The 27,191-nt window shown below is 49.2% G+C and overlaps 1 protein-coding gene across 3 annotated transcripts; it reads left to right on the forward strand.

The window, feature by feature from the left end:
* PKM (pyruvate kinase M1/2) lies at positions 1 to 27,145 on the forward strand. Of its 3 annotated transcripts, XM_042941502.1 has the most exons (12): positions 2,387 to 2,533; positions 8,757 to 8,873; positions 11,412 to 11,593; positions 12,390 to 12,481; positions 16,770 to 16,901; positions 17,338 to 17,524; positions 18,314 to 18,584; positions 20,044 to 20,194; positions 20,394 to 20,546; positions 23,604 to 23,770; positions 25,545 to 25,726; positions 26,427 to 27,145. In XM_042941502.1, exons 1-12 carry the CDS (start codon positions 2,484 to 2,486, stop codon positions 26,531 to 26,533), a joined length of 1,791 nt encoding a protein of 596 aa, XP_042797436.1. In that variant the 5' UTR covers positions 2,387 to 2,483; the 3' UTR covers positions 26,534 to 27,145. The 3 variants fall into 3 exon arrangements, with proteins under 3 accessions (XP_042797435.1, XP_042797436.1, XP_042797434.1); XM_042941501.1 differs by lacking the exons at positions 2,387 to 2,533; positions 8,757 to 8,873 and adding an exon at positions 1 to 117; XM_042941500.1 differs by lacking the exons at positions 2,387 to 2,533; positions 23,604 to 23,770 and adding an exon at positions 23,060 to 23,226.
* Positions 27,146 to 27,191: the final 46 nt, after the last annotated feature.

A 27,191-nucleotide genomic window follows, 5' to 3' on the forward strand; every position in this document is an offset into this window, starting at 1 on the left:
GCTGCAGCCTGGATAACCTTGGGGCTCAAGCGGCCAACTCCCGCACAGCAGCGTCGCGTCGCGAGCGTCCAGACCTTTCTGCAGCCGCACTGCAGCTCGAGCGGGACCGCGCCGGAGGTGAGCGGGGCAGAGGCTGGGCCATCCGTTCCCACCAGGGTTCCGTGCACCCGGCTAGTGCGGACTCCCGGCCGTCTGCGCACTCAGGGCACTTACACTGGGGCCGGCGCAGGGTCCTGGGCATCTTGCACCCGGTTGAAGTCGGGAGAGGGAGCCATCTCGCGCCTAGGGTCTGCTCGTCAGAGCCCCCAGACCCCCAGCTCTTGTTTGTTCCACAGCCGGCCCTCCCCTGCCCCAGTGCTCCCCCCCATTCTGGTCCCATCCTCGCCTCCCTCTTCTCGATCTGCTTCCATCCTCGCCTTCCTTCCAGTATTCCCTCCTCGGATTCCTTCCTTTCCTCCCTTACCCCCTGCTCATCTGCTCGCCTCCTCCCCTGGCCCCTTAATACTGTACCATTCCCCCTCCCTGGGCCCTCAGCCCGGCCCTGCCCCCCTCATTCGGATGCTTTCCTTGTAATCTCTCCTCGAAACCCGTTCCCCAGCTCCCCCCCCTCCCCCGTGCCGTCTCCATTCAGCTTCGCGTGCTCTTCCCGCGTCCTTGTCCCCCCTCGTGCCTGCCCCTTCCCCCATTCATGCCCTGGTCCCGCCCCTCCCCCTCCATTCTGGTCACGTCCGCTCCTTCGCATCCCTCTCCTCCGCTCTCTGATTCGCTCAGCCCGGGTCCTCGCCCCTCCCCTCTGTTCTGGTCACGTCCGCCTGCACCCCCCCCCCCCCTCGCCACCCCGCTTTCTCGCCTGGTTCCTGGAGCCCCGGGCCCGTATCCCCAGCTCACGGCCCTAATCGCAGTGGTCTGCGGATGGGCTGGGCCGGCTCCCGTGCCGCCGGGGGATGCAGCGGCGGCCCGCGGCCCATTTGGAAGGTTATGTAACCCTCGGCCTTCCCGCTGCATGGGGAGGAAAGGGTGGTTGCCCCTGTGGCGCATTCTTGTTTGGGGCCGCCCAGATTCGCCGCGCTGGCTCCGAGGGGGGTCCCGGCGCTCCCTCCTGCCGCTGCGGGGCTGCATGTAGCGGACCGGGACCCGCCCCGCCCCTCCGCAGGACCGGTGCAGCCTCGCCTCTGCCTCACCTCGCTGAACACATACTCCCCGGTTTCAGAACACAGAGATCTCGGGCTGGGTGGGAGCAGGTTATGGTCAGAATAGAAATATGTCAAGAGCTTGACGCCACGTACCGCGTTCACTCAATAAAATCTCTGTGTGCTAAGCTGTTTTTCTATGACCAGAAAGGTCATAGCCCACAAAGCTCATAATGTGATTAGGGAACCAACAGTGGTAACTGCTGCGAGGAAGGGATCGCTTCCTGTTGGGTGAGGGATGGAGAAAGGCCACACGAGGTGGCATCACAAACTGGGTTTGAAGCAGAAAAGTACCTTCCAGTAGTAAGGTTATTTAAAAGTCCAGTCATGGAAAGGCATCCCTTGGTTTTTATCTGTATTCTTCAAACCTAGGACATTGATCCTCTCCTGTCCACGTGAGCCTGATGGGTAAAGTCCAGGCATGATGGACAGAGGCATTGGGAAGTTAATGGGCTTTTAGAATCGGGTTCGACTCATTAACATCTGGAATGAGAGAGAGAATTCAGCCCCAGAACCTCAGTTTCCCATGTATAAACTGGGAGTAACATTTTCCTCCTAATGGTTGAAAGGATTGGTCACTATATACCCAGTTACATGAATATATGGTGAATACTCCGCTCAGTGTCTGATCTCTAGTGAGATGTCCAGGAGAAATGCCTTCCAATGTATTCTTCGTTCGCTGAGCACAATTACTTAAACCGTAATTGAGCATGAGGGATCATCTTCTCCATGCCATACCCAAACACGTATTCCTAGTTAATCTTTGGAGCCATGATTAAAATGCAGACATCTCCTGGAAACCAATCCCTTAAGGCATCTTGGTACAGTGTTTACAAAGTAACTAATAATGTTACCTTGCAGCTCTCTACTTGCTGCAGTGGCTCTTTGATCTCCTGAGAATAGGGACCTGCAGAGGAAGGAAGGCAAGGAGGCAGAATTTCAGCAATTGATGTTTGGCTAGGAGAGTAGAAACAAACTTATAAACTGAAATCTTCACTGTTATCCCCACCTACGCCAGGTGGAGTTCTAGGGTTTGCTTTACCAGCTGGTGAGTGGAGGTTAGGATCCCAGGCAGGGACTGCAGCCTCCTGTTGGCAGTACTGAGGGTGTGGTCACTCCTGGGGTACAGAGGCTAGCCTAGGTCAGGACTTCTGCTCTGCAGCATTATTAGCAAATAATTCACTCTCCTGTTGGCCTGAGGATGCTGTTGGGAAATGCAGTGGGGCTGTTCTGAGGGGAAGGTATGTAACCCAGCACCAGGTCTGTGGTGGAGGGGGGTCCTCTGTGGGGAAGATGACTCAACCTTTCAACTTATCTGCTTTTGAGAGAATTCTCTTCATTGGGTGAGTGGGAAACTGCACTGTGGTCTTCACAGGTTTAAAAAGTCCCTTCTCCCTATTCAGTGAGTCAAACAGTGAAGCATGTGTTTCCCCCAAGTTAAAAATGGTTTCGACTAAATGAAAAATAGTTGTCCAGGTCCCCCGGCTCTCTGTACTGCCCTAAGACCTTAGGGTGCAGCATGGCAGAACCCCGGGCCCAAGTAACGTGGCCTGTGTCCCTGCATTCCTGAGACTACTCTGGGGCCATGGCTCCCTTTGTGGGAGGAGGGCTGTAATGGTCATGAATAATGATGACTGAAAGAATGTCCTTGAACTCACTTCTGAGTGAAGTTACACTTCTAAGTACTGCATTAGAATTTTAGTGTTGAATTCATAGTGTAGCAAAAAGCATTATTGGGTCTCTGAGACCCAATAATTTGCCAGTGACTTGGCAAATTTGGTAGCTGGGACTCCAAACAGCTAGCACCTTGTAGGGAGTTGCTTCTGTGCCTTGAATGTTGTGACATTAATGGGGGTGGGGGTGGGGGTGTCACAGGAAAAGTCATTTTATTTCTTAAAGCCGTTTCTTAATGTTGAGGCAATGGAAGAAATGAGGAAATGACTATGAGCTAGAAAGTATAAAAAACGCAACCCGTGCATTATCAACTCACCCTAAACTGGTTCTAATTTATTTTGCTTCAGCTTGTGTGAAGACATGTCAGGATGTGTTATTTTAGCCAAGAGCTAAGACCGCTCTAGGTAGGGGAAAATGACTCATTTGACATTTAATTTCTGAATCATTCCAAATGTCCACAGTCAAATCTCAGTTGGTTGTTACATCACAAGAATGAGTTGCCAGTGTGAGCAGAGTTTTCTTGCAACCTTGTCGAGGGTCTTGTGAGATGTTTAAGTGATTTGGTAAAAGGTCTTACAGGAGGGGTGCCTGGCTGGCTTAGTAGAGCATGCAACTCTTGATCTTGGGGTCGTGAGTTTGAGCCCCATGTTGGGCATAGAGATTACTTAAAAAATATATATAAATATATATATGTGTGTGTGTGTGTGTGTGTCTATGTATATACGTATATATGTATATATATGTGTGTGTGTATATATGTATATACACACATACATATATATTTTGGTCTTACAGGACCCTGAGTCATCATTTTAACCTCAATTCTGGTACAGATAGGAACAGAGCTAAGGGAAGACTCTTCTTAATACTAGCATACTTTCTGGGAACTTGGATTTTTCACCAAAAGCCAGTCTTAGGCTAGATAAATGAATAGTCTGATTATTTGGGGCTTTGTTAGAGAAGCTGTTTTGGGGACAGTGAGCCAGGGTGCGTAGTGGATGGTGCCATGCAACCTCTGTTGGGCCTTTTTGCCTCCCGGTCTGACTGCTCAGTTCAGAAGGTTGGCAGGGCCACCAAGCAGCGTGGCCCCGCCCCTGCAGTGGTTTGTGCTGGTCTGCACGTAGGAGGGCAAGCCAGGCTGCAGTACCTCCGGTGGCCTCTGAGACTTACCTCCTCCACTTCTGTCCATAGGAGAAGCTTTTGGGGAGCTCTAACTAAGCCTCTCTCTCCTGATGCCAGCAAGCCTTGTTTTGGATGTTAGGCAGGGGCTCTGGGGTGGAGATGCCAAGACCAGCTATGATAGCACCCAGCTTAGCTGATGCAGTCCAAAAAGTTCTGTGAAAAGGCCCCCGTTCCTTCCAAGCCTTTGAAATCAACCTACAGCTAGTATTTATTTAATTTTAGACAGTTGGTGTCTTCCTGGTTTCCAGTGATGAGTGCAAGAGAATTGCCCAGTAAGTGAGTCAGTCATGGTATAGGAGACAAAATCATGGACACTTTTGGAAGAGCCCTGGGAGCTTTGATCTAGTTAGAGGTAGGGAAGTAGAGACTTTGGATATCTGGTATCCCTCTTTTGTTACTACATTAGAAAGCAGGTTAATAAACCTATCTCATGGATGGACATTTTAAAGCTCTCACAATATTGAATGTTGGGCAGAGGTATAAGAGGGCAGGAGCTCACATTACTGGTTGGTTGTAAATGGAGAGCAGTTCAACGATATTTAGTAAAAGAGAAAATAAACATACCCCGTGACTCATAAATTCCATTTGTGGAAATACAGAGAGAGGAGTTCACATTTGCACAAGGAACCATGTACTAGGATAGAGTTGTCTTTATACTGATTAATGGTGGAAAAATTGATTCAGTGGGAGGAGGAGGATGGCCAACCAGTAAGAGAATACATAATACATAAGTAAATGATCTAGTCATGTAGTGGACTAGGACAGCAGTTCATATGAATTCACCAGATCTTATGTACCCACCAGATAGGTCTTAAATGTGCTGAAAAATGCAAGTTGTTTGTTTGTAACAGTATACTACTTAGAACATTGTAGAAAACAATATCATGGGGGTTGGTATAGATATAGTGACACTTAAATGAATTAGAAGGATAGAAAATTCCTGACAGTAGTTGGGTGTCAGAGTTCGTGACAGGCTGTGGAAGGGTTGGAGGGGTGTGGGGGTGGAGGGAAAATGAACTCTACAAAATGCATTTTTTTTTTTTAAGCCTAAAATTCTGGCTGTTAGTAGTCAGTTCTGGGTGGTAGAAATACAGCTGTTAATTATTTTTTTTCCTTAGTTCAAAATAAAATAGAAGCAAATCTGTGAAGGTCACTGTAGGAAGACCAGTCATACAAACTAGGTCAGTGCTCTTAGAGAGCTGGTCCTGCCATTCCTCCTCCCATCTCCCCTTTCCCCCTTCTCCTCCCTCCAACTGTGATGCAGGGCAGCTCTTCCTTTAAATGCTGAGCTAATGCCTCCCTCTGGAGGCTGTCACCCGTCCTGGTTGTCCCTGACTTGGGCCCTAAACTACAGGGTTCCAGGTCCCTTGCTGCTTCCAGAGTATGAATATCATGCCCTAAAACACTGCCTCATTATTTTAAGCCTAGTAAGGAGACATCATAACACAGGACAACAAAAGCTTCCTCCGGACTTCCTCCTTCAGGCTGAAACCAGTTCTCTGCTCTGAGCATCTGTGGTCAAACGAGGACGTGGGATGTTTCTCTGACTTGGGACTTAGCTGCCCTGGAGTTGAGTGGTCCTTTGGGGGGTGGGCCCATTTTGTGTCTGCCTTAGTGCCCTCTTTACACTCAAGTTTGAAATAGAACCTTAGGCCCCTGCTTGTAAAGTATAAGTCCCTTAGTTGTAGCCCTGAATAAATAAAAGCAAGGGAATTTTACTTGAACCTGCAAGGGGGCTCCTTTTTGTTTTATGTAAGTAACCAGGTAAACTAGACTTGGCTTTCTATTACTGGGCTTGCTGAGGGTAGATTGGACTTGAGATTCACATCTCTTAGCTAGAAATGTCTTTTCCTCCATATCCTACTCCGTATGTAAATACATGATATCATTACTGTAAGTGAATATAAGGACAAACAGCCATTCAGTCTAGACCTTACTAGGTTCTGTAGGTGGCCCGGCACCTATTTTGATGTCGGTGTTGTCATAGTCAGATTAGGGCCAGTCCTGGGATTTCTATTGCTCTGGCATCTAGGAAGAGAGCTCCTAGAGAGCAGGCTGGCCTGGACACCTTGTCTGAAGATTGGGGAATTGAAAGGCCTTTGTCATGCTGACCTGGAGGTGCATTTAGCAAATTGATGTCAGAGCAGGGAACACAATCGGGGGCACCAGGTGCCATCATAATTGGGTTACTCTGTGTGGTGAGGTTTGGCATCAGGACACACTTGGTGCAGAGTGCCCCGGCTGGTTAAAAATTGGGTTATGCACATACAGGCCCATGGGCCAGGCTGGTTTACTAGGGCAGAATGATTTGGGCCTTTGTGAAAGAATTGGCGAAGCGTGAAGCCTTCCCGGCACAACTCGCCAACAGTACTGGCTCTAAGAAGAGGCATGTCGTATTTTTTGGATGCTCCTTCCTGCTCTGGTTTCTGGATAGCGGCCAAAGAATCGTTTCTGGCACGAATGAAGCTAGAGAACCAGGAGCTGCTGGAGACGAGAAGAAGGAGAGGTGGGAGGAGGGGTGCATGGAGCTGAGCTGTGAGCGTAGCTACTCCAGCCCCTCAGCCTGCACTGAGGCTCTGACGCTGTCTCCTTTCTCACAGAGGAGAAATGGCTGTGAGGAAGATCCTACTGCAGGGGCTCGTGCTCACGAGTAAGGTTCCCGCACCCGAGCACAGCATTTGCCACCATCAGTGGGTACGCCGGGCTTCCACTGCTGGCTGGAGGTTGGCTGCGCATGTGTCTGCCTCCCAAGGAGGAGGATGCAGTAGTGAGTCAGACGGGCACTGGCCTGGCTGCATGTCCTGGCGGGCACTGTCCAGCCTGAGGGGCGGGGAGCTCTTCCCAGAGGCCCGCCCCGAGAAACCGGGCTGGGGCTGCCATCCTGGGGCTAGGGGACAGTCGAAGGGTGTTTAGGAAGAACTCCGGTTAGGTGGTTGGCAGGGTGGGCAGCTTGCGCTCAAGAGAGGCTCATGGAGGACCTTGGCAGCAGAGCCCTGACCCTCCGCCAAAGGAGGCTCTGGGGCAGAGCCTGAGGCAGGAGACCTGCCGGTGACCTGGGGATGAGACCTGAGTTCTCTGGTTTGGTAGGGGTCTTTAAGGACATGTTGAGATACCGCACAGGAGTCTGGACAAGCAGGCTTTCTTTTTTTTTTATTGCTGGCATGTAAATGCGCTAAAATGCCAAACAGATTTTCATTTATTTTTTGTGTGTTTAATAGCCTGGGTGAGCAAAAGATCAGAGCTTGCAAAAGCTCAGATTTAACTTGACATGGTGACATAAGATTATTGTTTGAGCCCAATATAATTGTATCTGCTCCTGGCCTTGGAGACAGCCCTTCTGTACCAGAACATCCCTGTCACAAAGATTTTGCCGTAAAGATTGAGGACAGACTGAACAGGAAAAAAAGTTTGCTGGAATTGGGTGCGTGACTAATAGGTTTTTTTGCATAGAATTGTCCTGCGGACTTTATTAACTTAGGGCCTAAGCTGTGTTATCTCACCTCTGCCCCGTTTAAGCAGAGTATTCCTGAAATGCATAGAGCAGTGGTTGATTAATAAAACCAGAAGCTTCTAACCCTTTTAATTCCAACACTTTTACCAGGAAACTTGTAAATGTTATCATTTTCAGGAGAGGTACAGTTGCCATTTTTCTTAATATGGAAATATTTCATTACGGGTAAATTAGTAAAAGGAAGACAAAAATTTGCTGTAATCCTATCACCAGCTGATGTGCTGTTAATATTTTGGTAGATATTTTTCCAGTTAAATGTATGTTTATTTTATTTTATTTTTTAATTTTTTTTAACGTTTATTTATTAATTTTTTTTTCAACGTTTTTTATTTATTTTTGGGACAGAGAGAGACAGAGCATGAACGGGGGAGGGGCAGAGAGAGAGGGAGACACAGAATCGGAAACAGGCTCCAGGCTTCGAGCCATCAGCCCAGAGCCTGACGCGGGGCTCGAACTCATGGACTGCAAGATCGTGACCTGGCTGAAGTCGGACGCTTAACCGACTGCGCCACCCAGGCGCCCCAAACGTTTATTTATTTTTGAGACAGAGAGAGACAGAGCGTGAATGGGGGAGGGTCAGAGAGAGAGGGAGACACAGAATCCGAAACAGGTTCCAGGCTCTGAGCCATCAGCACAGAGCCTGACACGGGGCTTGAACTCACGAACTGCGAGATCATGACCTGAGCCAAAGTCGGACGCTTAACCGACTGAGCTACCCAGGTGCCCCAAATGTATGTTTATTTTAAAGTTTGTTTATTTTGAGAGAGAGAGAGCGCGCCCCAGTGCAAGTGGGGGAGGGGCAGAGGGAGAGGAAGAGAAAGAATCCCAAGCAGCACCCGTGCTGGCAGTGCAGAGCGCAGTGTGGGGCTCAGTCTCACGAACCATGAGATCAAGTCCTGAGCCAAAACCAACCAGGTTCTTATATAGAATAGTGAAATGTTAGTAAACCCCCAGGCTTAAAGAAAATTTAGAGGGAAGGTAATCTGGTCTCCACTAGGAGATAAAGCATCACAGAGGAGCCAGTAAGCACTTAACTTTTACCTGCAAAGTTTCTGTTACCAGTTTCTTGGTATTTCCTCTGTAACATAGCTGAACCTCTGGGAGCAGCTACCACCTGGCTACCTGGTTACTAAGGTAATTTTTTCCATTGCCCCAAAGAACTTTAGTTACACTCAGCTTCTGCCTTGATCCTTGTACAGCTCTGCAGAGCAAACTTTACTCAGCTCCGAGCGATCTTTGCAAGTGGGGCCAAGGAGCCACCCTGAGCCAAAAAAAGAGCATTATGTCATCGGAAGCCCAAGCCCAGAGAACACAAGGTATGACCCAATAACCAGTGGCCCCAGCCAGGTCCTTGCAAGGAAACCCTGATGTCTCGGGTCTAGAGAAGAGGCAGCTGATGCTGATGATTTTTTGATTTTTTTGGTGGTGGGGGGGGGGGGGGGGGGGAAGGAGGGTTGGTTTTTGTTTTTGACAGCTGATGGTTTTTAAGAAGATTGGGGTTAGTTACTCCAACCCATTCATTCAGGTCTTATTTGGTTCATGATACAGTCCTCAAACTGGATGGTGACTCCACTTGGAGGCCACAGCAAGGCCTTTGTGTTCCAACTGGGTTCGTGTGCCCCCTGGTGCCATCTCTTCAGTAGTGTTCCCTTCACAGCCAGACTTAGCTAAGCCCCACCCGCTGTGTGCTCTGCAGGCAGCAACCCTGACTCCCCATGAGTGCAGGTAAAGGAACCCTGCCTGCCCAGGCAGTACCTTCAGTAATTCCTCAGTGCTTCAGATTCAGGGAAGGAGGGGAAGGGGGGTAGAACTTTGACTTCGGCAAAGAGGTGTTAAGATACACTGAAAGGTCATTCAACAGACACTGGAATACCTCCTAGTATTAGATGTTAACAGATATAAAACCAAATAGGTCATGGAGGAGAAGGTTGATGTTTTCATTTTGCTGCCTGGTATGTTGTATTAGAGAGTTAGGAAATGCACACTGAAGGGAACAGTGCATTTGTCATGTGGAATAGTTAGCCAATGTCTTACTTCCCCAGTTTTAAAGTTTTGGCTTCTGTAGTTGAGGACTGGTGGTAGCCATTTGTTTTCTTTCTTTCTTTCTTTCTTTCTTTCTTTCTTTCTTTCTTCAAAGGTTTATTTATTTTTGAGAGAGAGACACACACAGAGTGTGAATGGGGGAGGGGCAGAGAGAGAGGGAGACACAGAATCCGAAGCAGCCTCCAGGCTCCGAGCTGTCAGCACAGAGCCCGACGCGGGGCTGGAACTCACAAACTGTGAGATCATGACCTAAGCCGAAGTCAGATGCTTAACCCGCTGAGCCACCCAGGCGCCCCTCCCTCCCCCTTTTTTTTAAAATGTGGCAACCATCCATTTTCAGTAGCTGACAGGTTTGCTCATACCTGGTCACAAAGCTTCTTGGGCTTTTATCACAATTCTCGAAGGTAGCAGAGGTAGGTTTAGATGCATGGTCTACTCGAACTACCCAGAGAGGCCACCAAGTCAAGGATGGAGAAGGAGAAAGATTGTAAGAGTGATATGATATATCAGGGTGCCTTAGATTTATAGGAAGAGGAGGGACAGGGCTGAAGAGGGGCTTGTTCCAGAGCCTGGCCTGAAGCCTCTAGGCTCAAGGGTTTTAGAAGGAGTAGCCCTTGGTCTGAGAACTTGAGAGGGACAGCCTTCTGATGAGGAGTGTCCAGCTCTGGCTCGCATCCTTACCTGATGGTTCTTAAGACACTGCCCGGAAACTTCTCAAGTCTTTGTAATCAGCTAACTAACCGGCTGAGTGAGTTTAGTTGTAAGTCAGTAATGAAGAAAGCAAAGGTCGGGACGGTTGTCAGGATTGTGACCTGGCCTGGTTAATTACCTGAAACACAGATGGTCTTTGTTACTGAGGGTGGTGTACTTGTCAGAAAGTTGAACTGGGATGGTGCATCAGAAAATCAGTTGGGAAAAGGATTTGGCAAGCAATCTTAATTTCCTCATGTTGTGACTGTCCTGTTAAAGTTGCTGTACTAATTTTAGAATGAGACCAGTGCCCTTTGGGGTTATCCTTGAATTTATGCAAATTACTTTGTGTGTCCTAAAGTGCTGCTGACCAAAAGTAGATGTAGTTTTTAGGTAGACTCCTGGGACAAAAGATTCTGCATTCAGCGTTTTGGATCAACTTTGCTTCCTGTCTAGGGACTGGTTTCTACTGTCTGTCTGTGAGCTCTCCTGCTAGCGTGAGTCGAGGAATGAACTTGATGTGTGCCCCGTGTTGGTGAAAATCTAGTATCCCAGAGCTCAACGGACTGCCTGGTTGGTGGCTGTCTTTACAACCAGGAAACTCACTTTGCGTTTGGGTGGGGATTGTTAAAAGCCAATGTGGATGCCCTGCCCTGTAGCAGACATTTATAGCTTTGAGATAGCTTTTCATACAAAGATCTAGATTCGCCAAGGTACTAAACTGGGATTCCATTCTTTACCTCACTGGAAGATCAGTTACAATTTTCTTTTGGGGAAGCTCTTTCCATGCCTGTGACATGTTGTTTGTAGGATGGACAAGAAAGCTGTCAAGGTAGATATGAGCTGTTGTAAGGGGGGGTCTGCTTATAGCAGGTACTTGGGAAGTACACACATTGGGTACGAGGTTTTAAACTGTTCTTTGAGGTCCTTCCCACTTGCTCACGGCCGTGTGAACCCTATGCCTGACTTGAGGAGCACCCACATGGCCAGAGCGTGGCAGGGCTCCCTGTGGCTTGTGTGCAAAGTGTGCTTATTGAGTTAATGTGTAAGCAGGAAACAGCCTCATGTGCCAAGTGGTATATTAACTACCTGGGCTTCTCAGACTGATACTCTCTCTTCAGTTCTCCTGGACCCAGGACCTCAGCAGCCATGTCAAAGCCCCATAGTGATGTCGGGACTGCCTTCATTCAGACCCAGCAGCTGCACGCAGCCATGGCTGACACGTTCTTGGAGCACATGTGCCGCCTGGACATTGACTCGCCACCCATCACGGCCCGTAACACGGGCATCATCTGTACCATCGGTGAGTGAGTGTGCCCCTCAAAACGAGGGCCTGTTATGACAGTGATCTTTTCTCTCCTGAAAAGACAAAATAAATGTAGCAAACCTGGTTGCTGAGCGAGAGGCTACACAGATTCTTGTGGGAACTCAGGTCATAGGAAGTTGCAGTAAGGAATTAGTATGCTCTGTTTTTGCTACTAAAGGCGAAATTTAGACGATGTCTTCCTTAGCACCTCTTTTAGGAGCATCTCAGAAATCTTAGGAAGATCTTTTTTTTTTTTTTTAAGATTTTAAAAAATGTTTTAGTTTTGAGAGAGAGGGAGAGAGCAGTGGAGGGGCAGAGAGAGAAAGAAGAAGACCAAGGATCCAAAGCGGGCTCTGCACTGACAGCAGAGAGCCCGATGTGGGGCTCAAACTCATGAACCATGAAATCATGATCTGAGCCGAAGTCGGATGCTTAACCGATTGAGCCACCCAGGTGCCCCTCTTGGGAAGACCTTTTTGACATGGCTCTGTGCAACCACACTTCTGTGGTTGGACATCTGGCTAGCCTTCAGGGAGAGCAGAGAGGGCTGGCCAAGTCTTACTTAGGCTTTCCTAGTTAGATAGGAGCCTGTAGAATTTGAAGGAAATAGGAAAAGTGACCCCTTAAATCAAGAAAGTGGGCAAACACAGTAACAGCTATGTATATGCTTTTGAAAGAATTTTGAGCTTTTTGCAGGAGGGAAATTTAGGGAAAAAGAATATCCAGCGTTCTTCAAACTCAAGTGTTCTTCCTACTTTGAATAACACTTAGGCTTTAAAATTTTTTTCACTAGGTCCGGCTTCCCGATCTGTGGAGATATTGAAAGAGATGATTAAATCTGGAATGAATGTGGCTCGTCTGAACTTCTCTCATGGAACTCATGAGGTGAGCCTCAGCTGGACAGTTTGGCCACTGGGAGAGCATGTAGGAAATTGGGTGGGAGTGCGGTATTCATTTAACCACAGTGGATCAGGCAAGAAAGAATCTGGGGTTTACAGCCAATGGGGAGATCATCTTCACTAGCCTATCCCTACTCTTTCTTTCCCCATCTCCTGCTATCTCAACTGGCCAAGTCTCCTTCCACAAAGAAGATTTGTTTTGTTATTGGCCGTGGTTATCCCACACACCTGTGTTCACAAGAGTGTGGAAGGTTTGGGGTGCCTGACTGGCTCAGTCAGAGGAACATGCGACTCTTGATCTTGGGGTTGTGGGTTTGGGCCCCAAGTTGGGTATAAAGATTGCTGGGAAAAATAAACTTTAAAAAAAAAAGTGTGGAAGGGTTCTACTGGAAAACCTTGTAAGCCATTAGGTATCATGGCCACAGTGCTTGACACCTCCTTACCCTTGGGTTTCTGTAACAGTTCATACTGAGGTGATGAGCCAAAAGGTCACCCTGCAGATTGAATTCTGGCCTAGGTTAGACCAAGATAACTGAGCAGGTACAGGAGAAGTCCTTATTGCAAGTTAAGGACTGAGTCTCATGCACTAACACTTCTTGGCATATAATACCCCCTTTCATCAGCATTGTGTTCCTGGCCTGTGTCTTCCCAGGGGCTCTGGTACATTAAAATAAAGTCTGCACACTTCTCCAGCAGCGTGGTAGGAATGTATTTGTGCTGAGGCTGTTTATGAGCTGACTTGACCTGTGGACAGAGGCTTTACCTAGCTACTGGGAAGTGCTCCATTCCTGCCTGCTTCTGTTCCCGAACTCATTTTGAGGGAGGAGTTGAGGTTCCCTGACATACAGTTCCTTTTAAAAACCATCAGCCTTACTCATAAGCCATGAGATTTCATACTGGCATTGGTACGAAAGTAATGGATGGGTCAAACTCCCCTCACTCTTCTGTTTAGAAAAAGGAAAATGCTACCCTGTAAGGGCAAGTGGTAAGGGGTTGCCCTCTGGCATTTGGAAGCTGGTGTTAAGTTTAGACTAAAAATAAAGCCTCAGGAAGTACAGTCCAAGAGGCGAATTTCTCCTTTCTGGAAACGTGAGACTCTCCATCGTGAGTTCCGTAGCCCGTGTTCCATAAACAGCCTATGGCCTGGCAGGCGGCCAGCTTCCAAATGTCATGGAGGCCTGACCAAGTTCAGAGGAACTGTGCTCAGCCGGCACTTTAGGCAGGTTAAGACAGGTCTGTGGTGACATTCTGTAATTTTCCGATGTCGGGGTCCTTGGCGGAAGTCCCTGGGAATTCCTGCAAGTGTTAGCTTAGCCCAAAGACAGAGCTAAAGATACCAGTGGGGATTGGTTCACTATTGATCCCTGCTCCTGGACCGTGCCAGGGTCTCCTCTGTGTAGCAGAAGAAGCAGAAATAGATTTTAAGAAGTTGACCTTTAACTAGGCTTGTGGCCTCTTCCATCCAGTAAAATAACACCACTGCAGCTCTGAAATGGCAAGGCTGCGTGCTGTCTACTGCACCTGCTGGACGGGGGCTGGCTCAGGGATTTTGGTCTTTTTAAACTACAAGACGCATTTAGAGATAACCTCTGCTTTGACTCTTATTCCTAAGTTAGAATTGGGACTTAAAAAAAACCCAGCAACAACAAAACACCCCCCAAGTCTCTCTAGTGGGTTTATTCTGCGGTTTTTGACCAGGATAAGGTTGTCTCTGGGATCAGGGTTTTGGCTCATCTGAAATTGTTCTAATATTATATATATTTATATAATTTAATATTACATAATGTAACGTGAACAGTTTTAGTTTTGACTGCATGTCAGAGCTCTTACTTCACATGCAAGTTTGACTAGATGCTATAGCATGCTTTCCCAGCTCTTGACAGTTTTTAAGTACTCTTTTAAAACGGAACACTGAAATTGTTTTCTCTCCCTCTAACAGACGGCCATCTACTATCTGCATCTTACCTTTTTGCCAGTCTCCCTAACCCCACTTGTAGCAGTTCACCTGGGCAAGATGTGTTCTTACTGAACATGTGGTCCCAGTGATACTGACATTTAAACAACCTAAATTTAGAATCTTCCACAAGGACAGTATTAACTGATGGACTTCTTTACCACTTGTTACCATCCAGCAAAACCACAGCCCTAGCGGAAGACTTCAGTACACCTTCCAGCAGTGTACCAAAAGATAACTGTAGATATATAAGACCTAATAATCTTATTGGTATGTATATAAATAGATGACTTTCTGTCCACTCAAGACCAAAACACATATTTATTTAAAATGCTTAGGATTTTAAAATTTATAAGGCCACCAAAACCCACCCCTCAAGTTCCATAAAATGGAAATTATATAGGCCATATCCTCTGGCATATTTTTTTGTGGAAACTTTAAGTCTTAACACAGACTTAAATGTACTTACCAGAAAACAAAAGTCCTAATGAAAGTAAATGAAATAGTTAAAATACTAGTAACCAAATAATCTAAAAAGGGTGAACGGAAAGCATTGATTTAAAACCATAACTTCATGAAATAAAAACTAAATTTGACAAACCAAAACACCCCTGTAGCACAGAAACTTCTGGAAAACCTGGTCCGGAATCAGGATGCACAAATAAAAAAGAGTAGGAGAAGGGAATATTTCCTATGTATTAGAAGAGAGTTTGAAAGTCATAAAAAGACTTCTACTTTAATTTCTATACATTGAGATGAACTTGACTCTTTTCCAAGAAAAGGTAATATCCAAGATTTAGAAAATATAAATAGATGAACAGCCTGAAGAAATTGAAAATGTGGCCATTAGCTCTAGCTCTGGTTCAGAACACAGGCCTAAATGACTTTGATGACTTCCTCCTGACTGCCTTGAAGGAGCAGTTAGATCTTCTGTCACACTGTCCCAGAGCCTAGAGAAGTACAGAAGTCTTCCCAGTATGTTCTTTGAAATCAGCACGCCCTGACAGTAAGATGAGCCAAGGACAGTACCCGAATCAGACAGGTTAGCACACGAGGCTTGTTCCCTTAGAGGCAGAAAGCACAAATAAAACTTCACAGCCAAATCCAGTTGTCTACTAAAAGAATGCCCTGCCTCATGACCAAACACAAAGTGCATATTGGATGAAATAGAATGGTCAATAGAAGATGATGGTAATGCTAGGTAACAATTATTAAGTGATTACTGTTGTTCATCTCTGTTCTAAATACTTCATGGATTCTTTTACGCCTCACATCAGCTCCGAGGAAAAGGGATTTGACCATATGAAACACCCATTTCTTTGAAAAGTTATCTCTATATTCCATTCTCTACTGTTTTTATTGTGAGTCAGCAATAGAAAGAAATTTTTATAACTTAGAATAAGGGCCTCTGCCCCCAGAAAACAGCCGTTGGTCCTCATTAGATAGTATAATTAGAAGCTGAAGATTTTCAGACACAAGCTTCTGGCAGCACTGTCCTTGTTCCGGCTCCCCTGCAGCCTCCTTGTGGGTGCTACTCTCCTGGACCGGGTGGCTGAAGGACAAGGCCTGCAAAGTGCTGAATTGGGTGCTTCTGTTATTAGCAGTGTCCTGTTGATTATACTAAGCACTTTTGACATCTTGGCTTTGAGTCTCCTTTTAGTCAGATGGTAGCAACAATTGGAAAAAAGAAAGGGCTTAGGAAAAAGATGGAAGCCAGGGCATTTAGTTCAGAGAGAGGCATATTCCCACCTTTCCCTAGACTGCTCCGGAAAGTGATTGTAAAAACCAGGTCTGCCGGACCTTAGCAATGAGTTGTGTAGCTTGGCCATTGTAAGCTTAAGTAAATAACTCTGGAGTTTGAATTGTACTTGGAATCAGTAGAGGAAAAAGCTCAGAATTGCCAAATCTATCAGAATCTGACACTGATTGCCGGACCAGCACTGTGCACACATAAATGCAAGGTCTTTTATTCCAGTTGCCTGTTTTATTTGCCGAGGGAGAGTAATTCCTAGGTCCTAGAGAAAATAAGACACGCTTCTTTTTATGTTGAGATGTGTTTACACCATACCTGTAGTGGGTTTGGTGGCAGTGTTCTAAACTAAGATTTGCTCATGAGCGAGTTAGTGCTGTGGAAGAAGTGGGCAGAAACCAAGGGGATTGAGATAAGGTTGAGGGTGCTCAGTGAATGGATGACACTGAGGCTAGCCAAAGAAGGCAGGGGTCTGGAACATCCAAGGCTTTTCCTTGAGGGATCAACTTCAGTTCTGGGGCTAGCTCCTCATGTGGGAGGACACCCATCATTCTCCTTCCTTACCCCCAGTACCATGCTGAGACCATCAAGAATGTGCGTGCGGCCACGGAAAGCTTTGCTTCTGACCCCATTCGTTACCGGCCAGTTGCTGTGGCCCTGGACACCAAAGGACCTGAGATCCGAACTGGGCTCATCAAGGGCGTAAGTATCACCGGGAGTGGGGACAGGGAAGGTACAGGGGGCGGTGGGCTCTGGAGGGCCGTGTCTGTGCCCTGCTCGGAGGCCATGTTCCTTAGTTTAGATCTAGAAAGGAGAGTTCTATTCACTGTAAACGATGTTGATTTGATGTACTTTGCTAAGAAATGATACCAGAGAGGAAGCTTTTTTACTCTAAAAACCTAGTTCCAAGCCTCTCTTCATCCCTTTTCCCCTGTCATTAAATAGTGTGACTAAAACGTTGTAGGTTTTTCCTGGATGACTTCTTTGAGATAAGTTTGAGAAGAAGATCATTTATTCCCAAAACCAGACGCTTTATTGTACTTCTGGCTGAGATTTGAGCGTTTTTCCCAGGAGGGAAGAACTTTACTTTTCCTGCCATGAGGGCTGGACTCATGGCAGTAAACTGTTTTGTCTGTAGAGTGGCACCGCAGAGGTGGAGCTGAAGAAAGGAGCCACTCTCAAGATCACCTTGGACAATGCCTACATGGAAAAATGTGATGAGAACGTCCTGTGGCTGGACTACAAGAACATTTGCAAGGTGGTGGAAGTGGGCAGCAAGGTCTACGTGGACGATGGGCTTATCTCTCTGTTGGTGAAGGAGAAAGGTACTGGAGTCAGCATCTCATTGTCTAAAACCATCTCCCATTCTTTAAATTTCCTTTAACACAAGGAACACGGGAAGTTTGTTTGGCTGACAGCAAGATTAAGTCTATTCTCAGGAATTCCTCTTTTTTTTTTCCTAAGTTATTTATTTTGTGAGAGAGAGCAAGTGGGGAGGGGCAGACAGACAGACAGACAGAATCCCAAGCAGGCTCCACGCTGTCAGAGCCCGATGCAGGGGTTGAACTCACAAACCATGAGATCATCACCACCTGAACCAAAGTTGGACGCTTAATCGGCTGAGCCACCCAGGTTCCTCTATAATTCCTTATGTTGTTTTTTAAAACAGACTTCAACTTAATCGTGCTTTTAGGAGATACGAGATTTTTTTTTTAATCCATCCTCACTGTTAGAAAGCCTTTCTGCTTTCTGTCTTCCGTCAATATGATATGTGCAGGACTCTAGTATACTTGGGAATGATAGCTGATATTTAAGTGTCCGGCACTGGTCCTAAGCATTTTACACGATAATTTGTGTAAATTTTAAAACAGTCTTATGAGTATCAGATACTATTATCGCTATATAACAGGTGAGGAAACTGAGGCACAGAGAGGTTAGTTGACTTGCCCAAGATTATACAATTAGTGAGGTGGTATTTGACTTCTGGACATATGGCTCCAGTGCCCACAATGTACTGCTTTCAGTTCCCTATACTGGGGAGAGCCTGCTTCCTGTTGAGGATGTTGTGCCCTCATTGCTCTGCCCCCCCCCCCCCCCCCCTCTGTTTTACACAGGTGCTGACTTCCTGGTGACAGAGGTGGAGAATGGTGGCTCCCTGGGGAGCAAGAAGGGTGTAAACCTTCCTGGGGCTGCTGTGGACTTGCCTGCTGTGTCAGAAAAGGACATCCAGGATCTGAAATTTGGGGTAGAGCAGGATGTAGATATGGTGTTTGCATCTTTCATCCGCAAGGCATCTGATGTCCATGAAGTTAGAAAGGTCCTGGGAGAAAAAGGGAAGAACATCAAGATAATCAGCAAAATCGAGAATCATGAGGGAGTTCGGAGGTAAGTGCCCCCCCCCTTCTGTCTCCTGCCTCCTTCAGCCCCACTCCCCCCCCGCCCCCCCCACCCCCCGCACTTTCCAAAAAGGGTATATCCTGTGAATATCCAGTTCCCAAACCTGGTGACCAGCCTATCAGAATGCAGACTCCCTAGCTTAGGCCAGACCCATGGAGTCCGTCTTAAGCGGGGAGAATGAAAGGCGTTGGTTATTTTTATTCATGCATGTAATACAGTCTCTACACCCAGCTTGGGGCTCAAACCCACAACCCTGAGACCAAGAGTCGCACGGCTCTTCAGACTGAGTCCGAAGGTGCCCCAAGGCATTGGTATTTAAAAAAAAATACATATATATCTTCCCGGGTGATGGGCATGCTGGTGCTTCCCAGTGGTGATTGATACTGTTCCACAGGCCCAGGGACCAGCGTTGGGAGTGGACAGGGTCACTGCTCACAGGTCAAGGGCCATTATGCTGTCCTAATAAGGAGCACTACCTATGTTTGCCGGAATAAGGGGACATTGCCCCTCCACCCCCCCACCTACACCACCATTTTTTCACAACAGAAGGAAGATAGCAGGCCCTTAGGAAGGGGCCCTTTTTAGCCCCTCACTTGGGAGGCATGTGGAAGCTCGTGATGTCCTTATCTTCGCTTAGAAAGCAGCTGGCCTGATGTTTGGGCTCTGGAATGTTACCAGCTTCCTGGAGGAAAGCATGTGCCTCTCCAGGTGTATTAGATGGTCCCATCTCCGTTTCACCACCTCCCCAGTATTCCCCAGGTTGAGCCGAGTGGGTATGACCAGCTCCGTGACCTCTGTTCCTCTCCAGCTCCCTGCTAGGAACATAAGCCGGCACAGCTAAAACCCTAGATCTACTTGTGTGGATTAGGCATGTACTTGGGGAGGGTGGGTGGAGTGGCCCCGCCCACTGTTTGACCTTGCCATCCTTAACTTTGCATAGACGTCCTTTGTACTGGGATCCTGCCATCCTGATGAGCCACGGGTGCTCGCTGACCCTGGCCACAGACCAGGCAGAGCCACAGCTATTCTTGCCTTCAGCACGTTGGGAGGGGGCCACCTCAAGGAGCAGCCCTTCTGGCCAAGGACCTTTATGTCGTGAGCAGTCAGTTGGCCTCGGGTTCTCTTTCTGCCTTGGAAGTGCTAGCTAGAGTGGAGACGGTAGAGAGATGCCTTAAGAGGGGGCCTTGAGGTGCAGATGGAGAGGAAATGAGCCTACAGGGCTTTGGAGGAAACCTTGCTCTCCTCCCTGCCCCTTCAGTGAAGTTCTCATGCTAGTGCTGAAGAAGCCAGGGCAAGTGTTCGCCTAGTTTGGGGGGCGGCTAAGGTAGCTGGAACACCCCGTCGCCTCTTTATATGCGTGATGAGGTCATAGAACCCAGGAGAACTTCCTGTGTGCAGTAATTAATGCAGTTGTGGCCTTGTTCCATGTAACCTCTCTCTCTGTCAGGTTTGATGAAATCCTGGAAGCCAGCGATGGGATCATGGTGGCTCGTGGTGATCTAGGCATTGAGATTCCTGCAGAGAAGGTCTTCCTTGCTCAGAAGATGATGATTGGGAGGTGCAACCGAGCTGGGAAGCCTGTCATCTGTGCGACGCAGGCATGTGCCTCTCCCTGCTCTCATACGCTTACAGGGAGGCCACCTGGGCTCTCCCCAGGGCCTGCCCCATGTCTCTCAAGCACACACACACCCTTCCTTCCCCTCATGTGCAGACACGTATCCAGGGGGTTAGCTGGTAGACCTTCATCTCTGAAGACTGCCGAGGCTGCATCTCACTCATGCCCTGTCCCCCTCCCAGATGCTGGAGAGCATGATCAAGAAGCCCCGTCCCACCAGGGCTGAGGGCAGTGATGTGGCCAATGCGGTCTTGGATGGAGCCGACTGTATCATGCTTTCTGGAGAGACCGCCAAAGGGGACTACCCCCTGGAGGCTGTTCGCATGCAGCACCTGGTGAGTTTTCGAGTCTCCCCACCTCCGCAGGCTCAGGCCGGGCCCAGGGTGGAGGCAAGCTCTGGTACAGAGTGACACCTTTGAGGCGTCTGGGCCCTCGGTCTTTGATGATCCTCTCTAAGTCACAATAAGAGTGAGGAGGTGTGTGCTGGGGAGAGGGGTACGTTGGGTTTTTTCCTCCTCTGCCTTCCCTGCCCACACTCCCTCCTCTTTCCTCTGCTCTGGAGGCGTCCTCCATTAAAGCGCACTTCACTTCTGGCTTCAAGGCTGTGAGTCCGTCCCTTGGTTCAAGTACTAAGATTACTTGTAGTTTTCCTCTGGACAGCCCGAAGGACCCCTGAGTATCTCTGTCCCATTCTGGAAAAAGCCATAGGCTCCTGTTCTCAGCCGATCTGTTTGGGGTCCATTTGATTCCCCACCTGTTCCACATCAGGTGCCACCCCCTCCCCACCCCCGGGGCCCCGGGTGTGCTTGGGGGTGGTGACCGAGCTCTCCTTGCATGGCGCCTGCAGCCGGGCCTGCTTTGCTGAGCTGCTGCACATGCCTCAGGCTAAAATGTGGGTTTTAGTGACTGGCAGCAGGTCCACAAATACAGGCAGGAGGAGGGCTGGGCCTATTGGGCCTGCATCGAGCATCCGGAGGAGTCCTGGACGCGGCTCTTCTTTGAGCTAGCTCTTCAAGGCTCTTTGGCTCGGCCATGACCCGCTGCTGGGCTGCTTCTCCGTTCCTCTGCCTTGTCTGGTCCAGCTCTAGACTTGCTCAAGAGTCCGCCCAGGCTTCAGTTACCAGGGCTCCTCAGGCCAGGGAGAACCGAGTGTTGTAGGTTCACTTTCTCAACAACAGCCCCATGTCAGTGCTCATGATGTGTGTGGAGCTCAGCGAACTTGCCTCTAATTCTGAAGTGGGTTTTTTTTTTTAACCTTCCTGTCAGCAAAGGATCCTCATGCCCTTTGTGTGACACACCCTCCCCTGCACCAAATTTAAGCAACACCCCTCCAAAAAACCTTCCTTTCCTCCTTCCTGTGTGTCTAGTTATTAGGTAGTATGGATTGATGGAGTCTTCATATCCTCTGTGTGATAGATGTCAGCCCAGCTGATAGATGAGGATTGCATGATGATAAAGCCTCAGTTTGTATCCAGATCTGCTGTCTCCAGAGCCAGTGTTCTCCTGCATTGCAGTGCTTTATCTAGCAGGAGATAAAGCCATGTCTCTATTAGGGGCCTGTATTGGGGGCAGAGGCTAAGAATCAGGCTCTGGCCTCTGAATTCCAGTTCTGCTTTTCCATACCCCCAGTCTTCCCTGTGAACAGACAGACACCGTAGAGGGAACCGCAGGGCTTGGATGGCACTGCTCAGAAGATGAGTTATGGGGTCTGGGCTAAGTGGTGCAGGCTTCTCCTTTCCATGTCCTCAGTTAACACTGGCTAATAGCTTCTTGCAGCTGCTCACTGCTTTCTCTTGTGTCTGAGGCAATGAATGACCCATGACTAAGGGCTAGGCAGTACCAGGTATGGTTCTGTTTCCTGTTCATGTCTCCTCGTCTTTGGGCTGCATGCACCCAATTCTCAGAGAAATAAAACCTGTAACCTAGTAAATCCTGCCACATGCCTGCTTATACATACTGTCCAATTAATGAGATGTTATTACTGATTCTCCCCTCCCGCATCATTCTCTAAGATGCTGCTGGTTGCATCATAATCTTCTGAAGCTTAAATTTTCTAATTTTTGATGTTATCTGAGCAGGTGGTCTGTGAATAACTGAATGGCTTTCTCATGACTGTGGTAATCCTTACATGTTAATAATCAAATGTCATCTTAAACTTACCTGTGTGCTTCCACAGGCCATCTGTCTCTTCACATGGCTGTTCAGTGTGACCCTCACAAATCTGCCATTTCTCCACCTTCGTGCTTGGAACACGGTTAAGCTGTGTGGCTTTGGCTCTGTCTGACCCCAGCTTTCCCACGGTGTTCAGCGTGCAGGGCATTTGGAAAGGCTCGTAGCAGCAGCCCTGTGCCTGAAGCCAAGCAAATGCTCCGTGTGTGCATGGAAGCCCATGGAGGAGCCTTGTGGTAACCAGACAGCCATGTGAGGAGGGAGGGCCTGTTTCTTCCCATAAGCTGTGTCATGAGGCAGCATGGTCAAGTCCTGCCAGGGAGTGGCGTGGGCCCAGCCTGGGCATGTTTCTGTGCCGAGGTGCTAGAGCCTGCCGCCATGTTGTCTCTCTCTACCCCCACCCCCACTGAACAAATCCTTCCAGAATGGAAGAACCGATTTTTCCTCTCTTGGAGGGGAAGCAGCAGCAATTGGTGCTAGAATTCTCCACCCATCCCTGAGCAGTTGGGCTTTCATCATGCTGCCTCTTTGCGTCTGCCTGAAGGACAGATTTAGCCAATTAACCTAAGGTTACCTTCCTCTGATTAATTCCCCATTCTGTCTTTCCATGTGTTGTCTCTCGTTTTTTTCCCTCCTCCTTCCCTCTTCCTTGCCTCTCCTCCCCCCCTAAACCTTACAGATAGCTCGTGAGGCTGAGGCAGCCATGTTCCACCGCAAGCTGTTTGAAGAACTTGTGCGAGGCTCAAGCCACTCCACAGACCTCATGGAAGCCATGGCCATGGGCAGCGTGGAGGCTTCTTATAAGTGTTTAGCAGCAGCTTTGATAGTTCTGACGGAGTCTGGCAGGTAGGGCCCCAAGGGCAGGTAACTCTGTAGGATAACCAGCCTCTCGCTCCAGCCGATCTGGAAGACCGCTAGGGCCCAGCCCTCTTCTCGTCTGCAGGAAGCCAGCCAGGGAGGTCAGGGCAGGGCAGGATCAAAGGGTCCTTTGGCTCAGTAGGCACAGTGGATGTCACAGGCACCTGGCGAAGGACTAGTTCCTGTGAGTCTTGATGTCGCTCGGCTCAGCTTCTCTAGTAGTTGGGCTCCTCTTGGCCTCGCATCCAGGGACACGTTCCTCACCAGCTGTCTGTGCGACTCTTCCTCACCCTCTCCTGTTGTGACACAGCTCTGACAAAGCTCTGTCCCCCTCTCGTCCCTCTGGACGGATGTTGCTCCCCTAGATTGCCCGTGAGGCAGAGGCTGCCATCTACCACTTGCAATTATTTGAGGAACTCCGCCGCCTGGCGCCCATTACCAGCGACCCCACCGAAGCCGCCGCCGTGGGCGCCGTGGAGGCCTCGTTCAAGTGCTGCAGTGGGGCCATAATCGTCCTCACCAAGTCTGGCAGGTAGGAGGTGGTGGCGGTGCCCTGGGGATGCCCTGCTCGGGGACACCTCTCTTGGGTGTCCTGAGAGCAGCGCATTGAACAGGGCTCAGATGGCACTGAGCCAAGGTAAGACCCCTCTGCCTGCCACCAGGGCCCAGAGGATTCCAGGCAGCCCTCCTAAGTGACGTTGGATCATTTGGATCCAAAGCAAGTTTACCTCCTCCAGAGAAACCAGAGACTTAATCATAGAACTACAGATAGACCGACTACAAGTGGTTCTTTCATATCTAAAAGCTAATCTTTTAAAAAAGTAGATGGCCATTTTGTTCATTCCAATTACTGTGTACTCTTTAAAAGGTCAGTTTGGAAAATTAGTGCTGTTCGCTGATATGCTGTTTGGTTGGTGCACCTGTCCCTGTCGGTCTTTGAGCCCCAAAGGCAAGTGGGTTCAGCACCAGGAAAGGTCACCGTGATGTCTTGCTAGCTCTCTGGTGCCGTGCAGCCATGCAGAGGCCTGTGTTTGGCCTTGGCCTTGGGATCTTTTCCTAGTCCGGGAGATTGAATTAGCCTGTGTCACTGCCCCAGTCTGGGAGTGTGCTCCCCATCCCTGACCTTAGGGCCACGAGGGTTTTTTGGAGGGCGGGGGGGGTAGAGGGGAGCAGATCAGGCGGTCCCCGTGCACTGAGGAGTGGCAGGTGGGGCTTTCTGTAGAAGCAGGACATGAGATCTGGGCAGACTCCCTTGGCAGAGGGCTTGGGATAAACAGCTCCAACCATTAGGGTTGACCTTTGTGAAAAGGTCCATCCTTTGCTATTTGGCTATTTTTAGCTCCAGTCTTCTGGGATTTCACCCTTACTAGTCCCGACTTCAGCACTTGCTCCTCTGAAAGCCTTGTATGGGGGCCAGGTCTTTAGCAGGGCATTCTCTGCTGTGACATGGCTTAAGTTTCCTGGACACCTGTTGAGTGTCCTTACAGTTTGCCCTCTGAGGCCCAGTGCCTCCTGCAAGCAGGCCCACCTCAACTCCTGAGAGACATCTGCAGCCCAAGTGTGCAGTGTCCGTGTTCCAGGAAGCACCTGGCCCCGGGGCTCAGGGGGCCCCCCAGCCCTCCATAGCCTTCACAGGCAGACCCACTGGCACTAACCTTCCCATCTCCTGGTCTTGCCTCCTGGGTAACACCCAGATTTCTAAGCCTTGCTGACATACTCCGGGTTGGCTCTAGAGCCCAGTTGCTGGGACTGTTTCAGGGACTTGGGGGCCATGTGGGCTGGGGAAAGGGCACAGCAGTAGGGAAGGCTTATGTTGCAGAGTCCCAGGGGGGATGGTGGGCTCTGCTCCTGTTCTTTGCAGATGTCAAGAGTCAGGTGCTATTCACATGCTGCTTGGCTTATAGCTGTTGTTGGCAGCGAGAGGAATGGGTGCTGGTGAGGTTGGGCAGCGCTGTATCTGTGCCAGAATGGAAAAGTTCAGAGGAGGGGGTTCTGCCAGCTATGGGGCATGTCGGGTGATAGGGTGAGACTGACCATGCTGGGCTGGTATGACCCTGGGGCCCGAGGAAGGCAAGTGGGTAGCAAAGCTAGAGATGTCGTAGTAGAAGCGTAGTACGTGCTGTGGAAGATACAGGATGAGGGTCTGCCCGGCTTTGGGAGCAGATGCTAAAATGGTAGGGTCACAGGCTGGCAATAGTGAGTTGGATTAGAGGGTGAGCTGTTGCTGAAGGCTCTCCAGGGCTTCCTGGGAGGCTCCCGGAACACTGTTTAATGGTCTCTCTTGCCCGTCCATCATCCTGTCTCAGGTCTGCTCACCAGGTGGCCAGATACCGCCCCCGCGCCCCCATCATTGCTGTGACTCGGAATCACCAGACTGCCCGCCAGGCCCACCTGTACCGCGGCATCTTCCCTGTGGTGTGTAAGGACCCAGTGCAGGAGGCCTGGGCTGAGGATGTGGACCTTCGGGTGAACTTGGCCATGAATGTTGGTGCGTGGCTGGGAGCAAGGGCTAGAGCTTGGAGGGGTGGGGAGGATGCTTGAGCGCTGGTCTCCCTGGGATCCTATAGAAAGGGGAACATGCTGACCTTAGGGTGTGCAAGAACCCTAGCTGTCTTCTTGGGAATGTTCTCTGAACCCTCCATCCCATTCCCTCAAGTTCTGGGCCGAGCCCAGGAGGGAAGAGGAGCCTTTTGAGTTTTGGGGCTCAGTTGCCCACTGCCTCTCACTGTCTTCCAGCGTGGGGCCCAAAGCAAAGGATCCTGGATAGTCAGGGTTGTCTGCTCTTTGGCATCTGCTTATTACTGAGGGCTAAAAAAAAATTAGAGCTCATACACTGCTGGGTGTCATACACACAGATTATGTACTCATGACCTTTGTCCCTGATAAAAGTAAGATGTCAGTGGATGAGCGGAAGCAACTAGCTCTGACTTTGGGGAAGGCTCTCCACCCTCTGGAGTATAAAATGAGTGATGTCCAAAGGTCCCTGCCAACTCCGATTGATAAGGAAATATCTGGGCCTCCCTCATGCATCCCCTTTGCCTGGGCTGTGATGCTTGCGCCACCTTGTGGTGTAAGGAAGTAATGATGAGCCAGCCCTGCTTGCTCCCCCTCTGGCTGCGGGGTAGTCAGCCAGGTGCACATCTGCCTGGCTTGGCTTTTACTGACCAACCTTTCTTCTCTTCCTTTAGGCAAGGCCCGAGGCTTCTTCAAGAAGGGAGATGTGGTCATTGTGCTGACCGGGTGGCGCCCTGGCTCCGGCTTCACCAATACCATGCGTGTAGTGCCTGTGCCATGACAGGCCCCAAGAGCCCCTTCTCCAGCCCCGTCCCATCCCCTTCCCCCAACCCATCCATTAGGCCAGCAATGCTTGTAGTGCTCACTTGGGGGTTGTAATGTGGCACTGGTGGGCTGGGATGCTAGGGAAGAAGATTAACGCCTCTGAAACATGACTTTTTTTAAGACCCTGTTCGGGTGAGGTAACCCAGAGCTGGGTTGCACATCATGTGACCCCACCCAAGCCAGGGATGAAGGGAGTTTGCAGGACTGGAAGCCCCAGAGCTTAACAGAGGGCAACCGCTCCTGCATCTCCTTTTTGTGTATTCCATTCAGTTCCTATAGAAAATGGATACCCAGACAACTCCCACCCCTGGCCTGGCATCGAGAGACCGCCAGCAAGAGTTGTGGCACAGGGCAGTGGTTCCAGTTTAAGGAGACTGGCCCGGGCCCTTCCTTGCTCCCCCATCCCCCTCAGGCTCCCCTTTTGTCGTGCATTGTGCACTTGTGTTCCTACACTCCACTCAGCTGTTGCAGGCAAACGCCCCCCACCCGCCATTTTCCCCACTACTGCAGCCACCTCCCAGCCTATTGCTATAGAGCCTACCTGTGTCAATAAACAACAGCTGAAGTACCGGTTTCCTCTCTTTTCTGATGGGGGTGGGGTGGGTGGGGTATGT

This window comes from Panthera leo, chromosome B3 (assembly GCF_018350215.1).
Source record: "Panthera leo isolate Ple1 chromosome B3, P.leo_Ple1_pat1.1, whole genome shotgun sequence".
Taxonomy (NCBI): Eukaryota; Metazoa; Chordata; class Mammalia; order Carnivora; family Felidae; genus Panthera; species Panthera leo.